The sequence below is a fragment of the Seriola dumerili genome, unplaced genomic scaffold (genome assembly GCF_002260705.1).
Source record: "Seriola dumerili isolate Sdu_G_001 unplaced genomic scaffold, Sdu_1.0 BDQW01000017.1, whole genome shotgun sequence".
NCBI lineage: Eukaryota > Metazoa > Chordata > Actinopteri > Carangiformes > Carangidae > Seriola > Seriola dumerili.
The window spans coordinates 3,477,396-3,490,023 of NW_019174272.1; the positions used below are offsets into that span (position 1 = coordinate 3,477,396).

Consider the following 12,628-nt stretch of genomic DNA (forward strand, 5'->3'; position numbering starts at 1 on the left):
AGGGAATTCTTGTGCTCAGCTGAGGCGAAAGATGTAGACGTGATACGGTAAAAACGAAAGCCTTCTGGCATCTCTAAACAAATGGACTATAACTGTTTATAAAGTCATCATGGTTCCTCCCAAATCCTTTCACCCATGCCAAAATACAAACATAATGGATTCCTCCACACAGAGGCTTTAGTAGGGTATGCCTGGCACACGCTGCAAACTTTAAACAAAGGGAATGAGCATGAGCTAGCTGGAGAAGCATGACCTAGAGAGACAGAGAGAATGATAGAGTCGTTTGTCTGCCTCTGCTCTCCGCTCTGCTCTCTCCCTTCTATCGCCTCTGGTTACAGAGAGAAGTCATGTTTCCTGCAATGAGACACAGTGTAAAATTAATAAATAAAAAGACATGGAACATGTCATCTGCCCTGAAGATTGCCACGGCTAAATGCGCGCACTGAAGCTACTGTCTCAGTAAGGGAGGATATAAATTACCTCAGTGCAGCCGATGAATTCCAAACATCTTTCTTTCTTCCTCTCCCTCTACCTCTCTCGCTATTTGCCTCATTCTTTCTCTCTTTCTAAGACCTGTTTGGTGTATGATATCATTTGTCTGCTTATCCCCCCATTATCATGTTGTTTGAATTACTATCATTACAGCACGGCAGCATCAAAGCCTTGCTGTCGACAGGATCGTGTAGAGCTCGCATTGCCTGCAGAGCTGCTCCAGTCAATTCAATATCTACTGAGGTGGGGATTAACATATTCAGACCTATTCAAATGATACAGGGATGATGCAGGCTACTCTTACAGATTACACTGTGCCCCATAAATACATACAAAGATGGTGATAATATAAAACACACACAAAGAATATAAGTGAGTACAATGACATTGAGAGTTCAAACGGCTGTGAAAGTATGAATACATCTGTTTGGCCTTAGTGGCTTGCAAGAATTAAGTTTCTGTCGCACAGATCTGAGCACAAACTCTACATCACTCTGGTTTTTCCTCTCACTGTTCTTCCCGTTAATGCGGGAACTGTTTATGAAGGACGAATTGCTGTGTATTAAAATGAAGCGGAGAAGACAACTGTGCATTATTTATCTTTACTCTGAAAAAAAAAAAAAAAAAAGCTTACTACTCTGTATGTAGAAGTTTAGAGTGTCTGAATGACCTAATCTTTAATGACACTACAGTCAAAACAGTAGAGCAACAAAATCAAAGCACAGAGGTGGTGTAGTGGCCTCTTGTTTCGGTGGCTGGAATTCTTCAGTGCATCCTTGCAAGACTATTGTTTTACGATTTGGTGACTGATACTTGAGAGCTACAAAACTGGAACTGTGACACTTGTATGCAACTTCATGTCATGAAATTTACATTCAGCCTCACAGAGACAGATCTGTCTCTACCATTTACTGTTACTCTGTGCCAGCTGAAGTGCATGGTGCTAGTTTAAGTCTATCTGGACTGAATTTGAAAAAAGTCTGACAAAAAAAAAAGAAGAAAAAAAAAAAGAAGTCCAGCGTGTTTGGATCTGAGGTTTTCCTGCAGGAGGGAACCTTTGCTGCACTGGACTGACTGACTGACTGACTGAGATGTGATGAACAAGTTGTTAGAGAGGTAAAAGGGAATAGCAGAGAAAAAGTTTTCACTAACTGTCTATCAGGTAGAAATGTACGATAACCTATTGATTCCTGAGAGGACAACTCCTTTTGCCTCCACAGGGAGCTTCTTGCACACCATCAGTGGCACAACAGCACCCCTAGTGCCTTATCAAGGACAGAGAGCACACTCTAAGGGTCACAAGGGATCATTACTGTGACCAGCTTACGGGACAGGCTCATGGCTCTGCAGTATTATGGTGAATGTGTTAACTTAAAACAGGGCAGCGTTTGAAGCTATGCAGTATCTGGAGCACAATGTCACACCCAATCTTGATTCCTGTCTGGTTGTATCAACCTTAACTCCTTAACTCAAAGTAAACTCTGAGTTTGATGTTGGAGGATTAGCAGTATGACTGTACCTTATAGAAAACATAAAATCGAAAAGAGCCACAGCAAGTTTTAAACTGAGGATACAGGCAAGGTTTAGAAATGTAGAAAATATTTCCCAAATATTAAATAAAAGAATTAAGAAATGGTAACTAAGTAATTAACTAGACATACTTATCCTTATTCATATGACTACACTGTATGGAGACATATAGGAGAGTTTAAACCGAACATGACAAGTCAGTAACAAAAAAAACAAACTGTACTTTGAGTGGACGGATGCTACTTTCATGGTAAAACAGAATAGACCCTGTCTGAATCAATGAAACAAGTGTATACGCACACATACACAAACACACAAACTCCACAGAGGTAAAGTAAAAATCTACTACCTGAACTAGTCTAGTAGCCACATTATTTTCACTCTCTGAAATGCCTCTATACTCGTTCTACTCTCTCCCTGGCTGGGCTGAGATCCACTATCTCCCCTCCTAACCTTCCCAATGACAGCCGCAGGGGGAATTGACGCCGAGGCAGACATCCCGGTGAACATGAAGATATACTTTCTCCTCCTTTTTTCTCCCATTCCTCTATCCCTCCCTCCCTCCATCCTCCTGCTGCTCTTCCTCTTTGATACGTGAGGGGGTTTTAACCTCTCCAGCTGCTGAGGTTTGGCCAACTGGCTGGCTGGGGGATCTCAAGGCCCTACTTTGTATGCACTGTCCATGAGTGTATGTGTATGTGTGTCTGTGTGTGTGTGTGTGTCTGCGTGTCTACATATTGCCTACACCACAGTTTCTGCAGACTGGGGGAGGGCTGTGTGTCTGATAAGGGCTGCTGGCTGAGCCTGGCTGACCCACACAGGCCCTTCACAAGCTGTCAGAGCCGTGGCCCTCAGAGGGGGGCCCTTCCATCTGCACTGCCCCAGCCAGGGCTCACCCAGCAGGGGGCTAGATAGGGGTGAGGCCAGGGTGCTACCGGAGCTGCAGGCGGGGGGTGGGGGCGAGAAGGGTGGCTCCATATTCTTGAAAGCAACACCCGATCTGTGAGTATCGGAGAAGCTTGAGTTACAGGATAATAGTGGAAGCATTGCTAACATAATTGACTCATTGCTTATTTGCTGACAAATCATCCAGTATGTTTAGTCAGAGATTCAGCAGCTATTCAGAGGAAATCACAATTTCACGCGTTGTTGAGACAGTCAGTAAATACAGTGAATTCAGTGATATGATGTTTGTCCTTCTTAGACAGATGATAGTGTATCGTCTTATTGTTTATACTCAGCTGTGGGGAAAGAGGGCTTGAACTGGTACATACTTGATGTGCTATATTGCACACAAACTCATGCATATCAGTAGGCTTAAGCTCAAAGTTTAAACTGAAAAACTTGCAAACAGCTACAGCGGATGTACTGTATAGACAAAACAACAACAAACACTGAGGCAGACACCCTGAGCTGCTGACGTTGTTAGCAAAGAGCACAGACAGTTACAAAGGTTCAGTGTGATGAAGGGAGTTAGACAAATGGAGGGAAAGGAAGCGAAAGAGAGACAACATGATGAAAAGGGAGGCTGCAAGGATTCCGTAGTGGCATTCCTGATGCTCCCGATGCTCCCGTCCCGCTTCAAACTATGCCCGTCGCCTGTCTTTCTGCCTGCCAGCCTGCCATCCAATCTGGCAGTTTAGCAGAGACAGAGAGACAGCGAGAGGAGCAGAGAGGAGCAGAGAGGAGCAGAGATGAGCGCGGTGATGCCGGGGCGGCACGAGGGAAATCAGCGGGGCACAGGCGCTCCCAGTTAAAAGTGACATGACCTTTTGATTTTGTCACCTGTCACCAACTGCCATGTCTGACTCCACACTGAGGAGTGCCTGCCATCCACCGCTGCTTTCCTCTGCCTCTGTCTCTCTGTCGCTCCGTCTCTCTGAATACCTCTCTGTCTTTTTCTGTCTCCTGCTCCCACTCCATCTCCTTTTCTCATTCTCCTTTTCTTTCCAGAGTTGCAGTTTTATGGGGGGAAAAGTGGAGGTGTGACTTTCTGGAGGAGTTGAGGTATAATAGGCAGCCTTTCCTCTTTTCCTTCCAACTTTCCTAATATTTACTCTTCTCTACCTGTGTTGTGTGTGTCTCTTAATGAGGGCAGATGTCACGGCAGAGTGTGTTTAGAGATGCAGAAAAGTTTTTTGAGATGCAAAATCAGGGAGAAAATAGAATAGATAAAATTGGCAATGAAGTACAATATTCAAATAAAATCAGACATTATTACTGTCTTGGAAATAAACCAGATTCTTTTTACACTAATGAACAATATACTGCTGCCATGCTGAGTGCTTCACAGTCAGTAAAATAAAGATTAAACTGGTACCAGTACAAGTAGAACTACATGGATTCAAACAAATACAAAATGACAAAATCAGTAGAAAACCATAGTCAATTATTTTATTTTCAAGGGTGACTTGGCTCTATCAGGAAGATTAAACTCTATATTTGTTATTAGGGAAATGCTTGAACTTAGGATATAGAGTGGGTTGAAAGTAGTGAGCTCTATATCGCTGTAGGAGGCATGTCTGTAAGTGTGAAGTATCTTCAGGCCATTAAGGTCTTCTCTTCTGTAATGGGTTGGCAGATCCAGTGGGTGAATCTATGTAATGGTCTGAAGTATGGGATAAAGAGGATGGTCCTCTAGTGTGACGAGGCCTAATTGCCCATCATCCTGTGGTAGAAAGAGACATCACCATGTTTCGTATTTGCCCTCTACGACAGCCTGCACTGAAATTAACACCTTCATAACATCTGGTGAGCGCCTTTCTGGGCCAACAGAACAGCAAGGAAAGATTTCTATTGGGAAGTGTCCCTGCTCGTTAATCTCAGCGCAGATCATATACACTCATGCAAGCAGGCGCACACATGAATACTGCTATGAAAAGAGACACACATGCGTGCACATGCGCCTTGCAGCCTTTTTCTCTTGCAGCAGAGCTGCCTGTCCTCTGATTGACCGAGCCCAACCTACTGGCAGCCTCCTTTGCAACAGGCTTGGGATGGATCTCAGCCCCAAACTGTTCCAGGTTTTCAAAACAAGATAGAGATGGAGAGGAGATGGTAATATCATTAAAGTGCTCCTCCACCTCCCAACAATAAGGGACTCCAAAGAAATGCAGAAAGCCAGGATGAGCCTTCCTTGAGAGTACATTATCAGCTATGAATGTCAAACTAAAAGCAGTACCATCCTCTGCATATATTCAAAAGCATAAAAGGTCAACTTCTTTGCTTGTTTGTTTCATTGAGCATGTTACAGCATGGCACACAGGTCAGCTAACAGTGTTGAGGAGTCAGGGTTCACGGGTCAGAGTGCTACATGATAAGAGAGGAGGTCGATGACCTTGCTGGTGCGTCGCCTCCTTTAATCGCTGTTCTGAGGTCGCTCCGACTGCTTAGCAGGTACCGGTCAAGGTTGGGGCGAGGGTAAGGAGCTCTGATCCAGGATCTGTTTGCAAAGCAGCATGTAACCACACAACAGTCAGTGACCCTGAGTGGTGAATTACAGCGTGTAGAGAACACTGTGTTTGTTTATTTGCTATAGACAGTGCTATGGACTGTGGTTGTGGTGTAAAATCGGAGAAGGATCCCCACATTGAACCCATCAGACGAAGCAAGGCCCTTCACTTCATTAGGAAGTCTATACTCAAGCGTATACTTTTTTTTTTTGTTTTCTCTCTTTCTTCCCGCAGCCTATCTGTCTCTCTCTCTCTCTTTCACCCTTCAGAGCGAGTTCAGCGGAGATTCCTTTGGCATTACCCTCACCCCAGACTGCTGGAAAACCGCAGCGCTCCGGATGCTGACCCTTGCTCAGCTCAGCACAATGCTTTAATTTGGTGTGTTGTTTAAAGTAATTAGAAAGCCTTTTTCCCTTGTTTTCTTTTCTATTCTTTTCTGTTCACTGCCAAGTGTGAGAGGGAAACAGTGAGTCGTCCGTGACTTCAGCTTGATAAAGACTCGGAAGAGGAATCCAGGGGACTGGGAGAGGAAGCAAAGAACGCAGATACTGTAAGCTCTTGCTGTACACACTTCCCCCCTGTACTGCCGCAGATTGGGAAACTCTGTCTGAAAACAAACAGGGACAGGACTCGGGGGATACTTGTGTCTGAATGTGTGTATTAGAGGGTGTGTGTACAGCATTTGCAAACGCAAATGTCTTAAAATAATGAACGCTTTCACCATGGCACATTACTTTTACTGCACGGAATTCAAATTTGACAGAAGACAGTAATATCACATCTGAAGGAGGCAGAGAGTTGATGATGGAGGAAGGAGAGAAGGTTCATCACATTCACCGATCTTGAGGCAGTAAGACTTCAGCGCCGAGACAAGCGAGACGATGATTGTCAAAGAATCGTCTTTGTGTCGCCCGTGCTGCTCTGTACTGTTCAGCACAACTGTCACAGCGGCAAGAAAAGGAGCATTAATGGTGCTGATCTTTGACAATTAATCCCACTTTCATCAGATATATTGCTGCAAAGAATGTCTGTGCAGACCCACGCCGATGCATACTCTTGTAAGCATACATGCACAAATACACACATATTTTTTAGACAGACACACACACAGACAACTTTTATCTCCATCTACACACACACACACACACTGTATTTTCCCACACACATGGAAATACCACACACACGTGCACCTGGAGTGACTCATGCAAATGGATGTGTGTGTGTGTTCGCAAGAGCTGTAGTTCTATACTCTGGTTGTGCCAGAATTATAACCTTGGAATGAAAGGGAACATAGCAGACCACATCAGACACACAGTATTGAGTATTCATGTGCAATGCAACCACCTGCATATTCACTTATAGGAAATATACCCTTCTGCTATCCCGTTCTCTCGCACAGCGTATTTGCCCCCTGACTATCTCCCCACCAGCCCAAACCAACCTCTCCACAGTGCTTCCAAAAAGCCAGTAGCAGCAATGACGCTCAAATCCACACATATCAAGGCTGTCGAACTGTGAGAAGTACACAACACACTCACTTAAAGCCATTGCTGACTGTGCTCATGTTAGACAGCCGAGATTGAAAGGTCACATATGAGACACTCATAGCAGTGTTCTCATGGCTAAAAAAAAAAAAAAAAAACTTTCCTGACATTAGTGAGCTCTTCAGCCCAGTGTCTCAAGCAGATGTGTTGTTTAAATTCAACCAGACACCCTCAAACCACACGACGAAGATAACGATATTGAAGCAACCTTCAAAAAAAATCCTTCAGCTTGGATTGTAGCTAGGCAAGAAATCCAAAAGACTAACTTCAAGACAAGCTGCAAGAAATAGTTGGTGGCAAGAGTTTTAAAATGGTACTGTTTTATATCATGACAAACATAAGTTAAAGTCAGTCATAAATACGCTGTCCAGGATTCTTGGACTAAATGTGGAAGTACACTTCAATCAAAATGACAATGCTCTGATGCTGCTAGGACAGTCTCAAATATTAAAAACTGTGAAACTTAAGATCCTATGAGAGTACAGTAATAAGTGTCTATATCTCCTCTTGTCTCTGACCATAGGACAACTTAGTACAACTGAGAAGAACAGTATTGTCATACTAAAAGGCACTTGCCATACAAGTATCAATAGTATCAACATGTCTTAATGTTCCAACCAATTCCTGAGGTACTTGAGACACAATAGTCCCTTTCAAGAAGGAAAGAAAAGCAATTCTGCATGAAGTGGGAGTTGCATGTACTTACTTGCATGTGAAGTGAGTGGCACATTATGAGAATATGTCACCTTTGGTGCCTCATTTTAATTAGGAAGTGCATGGGGAAAGAATATCATTAGATCTAAACAAATACAAGCAGCAGGTAGGGGGACAAATCATCATGCTGGGTTTTGTTTTATGGCTTGTGTGAATTTTTTTTGTCAAGCAATGTCGCCATCTACAGGCAGGGAAAAGTGTCCTCTGAAATTTAAGTCTGTGTCATTCACAAATTAGGGGTTTTAGTTTGTCTGTGAACCTATTTGCAATTGCTAACCTTCAATTCTATGTGCGTACCACAAACTACTAACCTAACCACCAGGTTACTGTTGAGTAACTGAAGGGTTGTATCTGTCTCATATGGCTTGTATTTTGCCGATTTTATTGTCAACTTTTTATAATATGGAAATAGAGGCTTATAAGTAGAGGATCTTAGCTCTAAAGACTCACCAAATAAATAGATATGTACAGTTTACATCTAATTTCATTTTTATGTTTAATATCACAATGACACACAGAAATGAGATTTGATTATAATGACTGGATTTAATACGTCTTCCAAATCCAATCCAATCTAACTGCTCCAAAGAATCCTTATGAAGAGATAAACACACACATATAGCAGGTGAGAGTCTGTGAGAAAATCTGAGGTCTGTTAACTGGATATTTCCAACAGTGTCTTGGAAAAAGGCACTTATTAAAATTAATCACTTCATTGTTCACGCTCACTCCATAGTCCAGTCCTCTCTCTCGTTTTCACTCTCTACTCTCCAAATGTGCCTGGCCATGATTAAAACATGTCTGTTTCTCCATGACATTGCTTTGACATCATTTAATTGGTATAAGAGATAAAAATAAATGAATTAAATAAATATACTACCAGGTAAGTGGCGTAACGTAGCTCAAGGTGACAGCCTATTATTTCTCCCTTTTCTTTGCCTGAAAGAAGGCGAAGTGAGAAATGTGAGATTGCACTGAGAATGCAGCACCTCAAGGGGCAGATGGAGTTATTTAAAAAAAAAAAAAATCAGTAGAGAGATTTTTTAAAATTAAATTCCAATTTCCACAAAGTTTACAACTGCAATTTAATGAAAAAGTATATTCTAAATGAGTTTGCATTATGTTCATCTTCTTGTTGTTTCCTGAAAAAAGTATTTAGCCTCTCACTCATCTCATCACAATCGTGTCACAATTTTTACATCACAAATATGTATTGTTTGTATTAAGTCCAGTATCACAGGAATGAAATGCAAGTAAATGTGATTAATGTCATAAATAAAACAAGAGCGAATGTCGCCATAAAACAATGGTGTCTGAGTTTTAACCCTGCATTGTCTATGGAAAGAGGGTTTTACAGTGAAATGAAAGAAAGGCGGAGGGATATCGAGAAGCGACTGGGTTACTCACCACGTCTTGCCTGGTATCCTTCCCTGACACGATGAGGATGTAGTTCCAGGCCAAAGGCAGCAGCAAAGCCAGAGGAATCATATAGAGTTCAAAGTTCCACACGACGATGACAAAAAGCTGATGAGAGAGAAAAAGACAAAACCATCAGCAAAGAAAGCGGAGAACAAAAAAGTGAGGGTTAACAACGTATACATTCAAGACCCCATATTGACCCTCATGAGGCAAACCCCTGAGAACGTACGCCGACCATATGTGCGACTGGAAACAACACACATTCAAACACATTCATATGCAGAATCATAACCACCATGGAACAAAGCGTAAAAATAAGGCTTTGCTTCAACAAAAGGTACAGGCCTGGTGTCGGTGAGTCTAGGTTCAACACCCTGACCCTCAAGGCATTCTGGGCCTTCATCTGAGGAGGACGACGGGGAGGAGGATGAGTACGAGCCGTCAGAGTCTCTTTCCTCCATGCCAATCACCCCAGAGGTTGAGGTCATGTACCGTTTCAGCCGCAGCACGTCAATGCTGACCCTTCCATACTCAAGCCCAAAACCCAGCATCTGACCTCAAACACCCCACACCCCGAGTCCCTAACCCTGTCACTCCAAGCTCCAAAACCCTCTCTCTTACCCCAAAAGACTAATATGCCCCATCTCTAACCTTCTCTGCACCCATCTGCCAAAACCATAACCTCTATACCTCCCCTCTCATCACCAAACAAGCAAAGTACCATCTGAAAATTAACCTTTCCTAAAACCCTGTATTCTGGTTTTGGCAGGTCTCTTTAGCCTCTGACAGCAGATTATTGCGGTGGTCAGGAGAAGAGATCTGTGGGAAAGTAAAATTGCTAATGATGGAAGATTGTTATTTCACGGCAGTATTGTATCAAATGTGAGAAAACAGTGTGCCGATTGTTAAAAAGTTAAGATGGTAGAGATGGGATATTTTCATGAGGATAAAATCTATCAGAAACAAATAGAACAAAAGTAAATTTATAATATCGTATTCTTTTTTTTAATAATTTCATGTTTAAGTATACAGAGAAATTTCATGGTTGATAAAACCTCAGCAGCAACTATTAAGAAATGCTGAAAATGCAAACCATGCCTAATGCTCAATCTTCACTAGCAAAACATATTTATCAAATTCAAGTACAAGAAATCCATTATTTCAAATATGAGCAAAGAAGATTTGAAATTAATTACTCTCTTTATGGAAATGCATCCCTGTTTAACAATCAGTTTTGATGGGAAACTTTTAAGAGTGGTGAAATTGAGACTATTACTGTATAAAGCTGATTTATTGGTCTGTGTACCAATTATGATCTATCCTGTTTGGCTGAATAATATCAACAAGAGACATAGGAAGCTTAATAATCAACAATCAAATTGTTTTATTTGTGTGTGTGTGTGAGTGTGAGTGTGTGTACGACGGAAAGAGACAGAGAGAGAGGGGAGGATTTAAAAAAAAAAAAAAAAAAAAATCAAGCTCTTCATTGTGTTTACAGTCTAAGGTTAATGTGAATATGAAGTTCAACAGCCCCTCAAGACTACGTATGCAGGTCTGCTGTCGCTGTACTGGAACCAGTCGGACACTAAACTGCACACACACTCGCGCACTGTGGTGTTGGTAATTCATATTCCTTTCACCCATACACCCACCCACCCACACACACGGGCAAACATATGCATCTGAATATCAATGCAAACAACTCTTCACAATAACAACGCAATTAAAACAATTCAATTTTCTCAACTTTTTCCCCCCTCTCGCAGAGGAAAGTTTGACAGGCTCATATCCAAACTTTTGAACAGAACAATAACTTCATGTAAAATTAACAGACACTGAGTGTACAAAAGCAAAAAGAGGCATAAATTAAATATTAGAAATGACCAGTGCATTTGCATAATGCTCACAGCAAAATTTCATCTTCAAATAAACCTGAATGGCCTTGGTGCAACAACAAAATCTCCCAAAAGGCTCAAAATCTTTCTCTGTCTCTCTCAGGCACAACTTCACTTTCTCACATACACAAAGTCTTTAACTCTAATACAGCTGTGTAGGAGTATTAGAAAGAATCTATTCAATAATTCATATTTGTATACTAATAAGAAACACAACCATTTCCCTTCATTCATCATAAAAAGCTGTTAGGACTGTGAAAACTCAGCAACAGAAACTCACACACACACACAAACATAACAAATGTTCACAAACACAGTTTCTCCACAAAATTTAACCATTCTAAAATTATCCATCTTCCTATAAATTATTATAATTTACAAAACTATATTATCTGTAACACTGATAAACACTGGAATAATCTCTAACTAAACAATGTGCAACAGAGGTGCAGAAACATGACTTCAATCAAACGAACAAAGGAGCTCACGTGTTTTAAACCTATTCTGGTAGAGGCTATAAATAACTGCACACTTACAAACATCTTCATGCATACACACTCTGCTCCTTTCAGATACTCTGATATAAATATAACCAGCAGCAGGCATATGTTGTACTGTAAATATATTTACTGTCTCGATCTCTAATCGCTCATAGTATCATTATCGCACAACGGACATTAATTGCTCCTCACTATCCTGATGTTTATATTGAACCTTAAAACCCTCTTTTATGTTGTTTTTTTTTTCTTTTTTTAAATCTCACTTTCTTCACCGTATGCCTGAGGTTGTTTAACCTGTCGTCCCCCTTCATCTTCCTCCATTTGGTTATAGTAGCTGAGGGCGAAGTTTTGACTGGCAGCTAGAGGAACTGGACACCCAGGCTCAGCAGTGGCCAGCTCTGCCCCGTCTCCATACCCCCCGGCAGGGTAATAGGGGCCCTGCAGTGCCTGGACCTTTCCACCAGGACTGGGTGATCACAGCCACCCCCCATCGCTTGCTACACCAGATAGCAGGCTCTTTGCCTGGGGAAGAGGGAGTGGGAAGCAGCCTGCTGTGTATGTCAGTGACCAGAAAAAGGCAGAGAGGAAAAAAAAAAACAAAAAAAACAACAATGAAAACATGCTGGATTGAGGAGAGGAAAATGGCAAATGAAGCTCCAGATGTAGTCTATGGGAATAATTTGTAGATGACTCTGTGTGGTCAGAAACACATTATGTAGTGGTCGGTGATGCTTCATAGTGAATATCTGAACACGCATACAGAGGAGAGCTCACCGTGTCCCGCTCTTGCTTTTCTGTTTAATACTGCTGAAGTCTTACCGGTGTGGTAATGTAAAAATATAACTCAGTCAGTATGTTTGTCTCTTTGTATATAAGCTTTTATTTTATTTAAATTATGCAAACTTTTAAATTTAGTTTTGAGAGCATCAAACAGAAAAGTAATGATGCAAATAAATGTGGAACTTAGACTTGTCCAAAACCAAAAAGGGGTGCTGTACTCTGTTTCTCCTTGTCATGATATCATTGTATAAAATATTGTCGGTGATTATTTCAACTACCAAGGAACAGTTATATATGCCAAT

The 12,628-nt window shown here is 41.6% G+C and overlaps 1 protein-coding gene across 1 annotated transcript in view; it reads right to left on the bottom strand.

The window, feature by feature from the left end:
• Positions 1–12,628, bottom strand: part of mctp1 (multiple C2 and transmembrane domain containing 1) — a 135,163-nt gene that overhangs the window by 27,444 nt on the left and 95,091 nt on the right. The window contains exon 16 of the mRNA XM_022758271.1: positions 9,140–9,256. Within this exon, the coding sequence (XP_022613992.1) occupies positions 9,140–9,256 (117 nt within the window). The remainder of the gene's footprint in view (positions 1–9,139; positions 9,257–12,628) is intronic.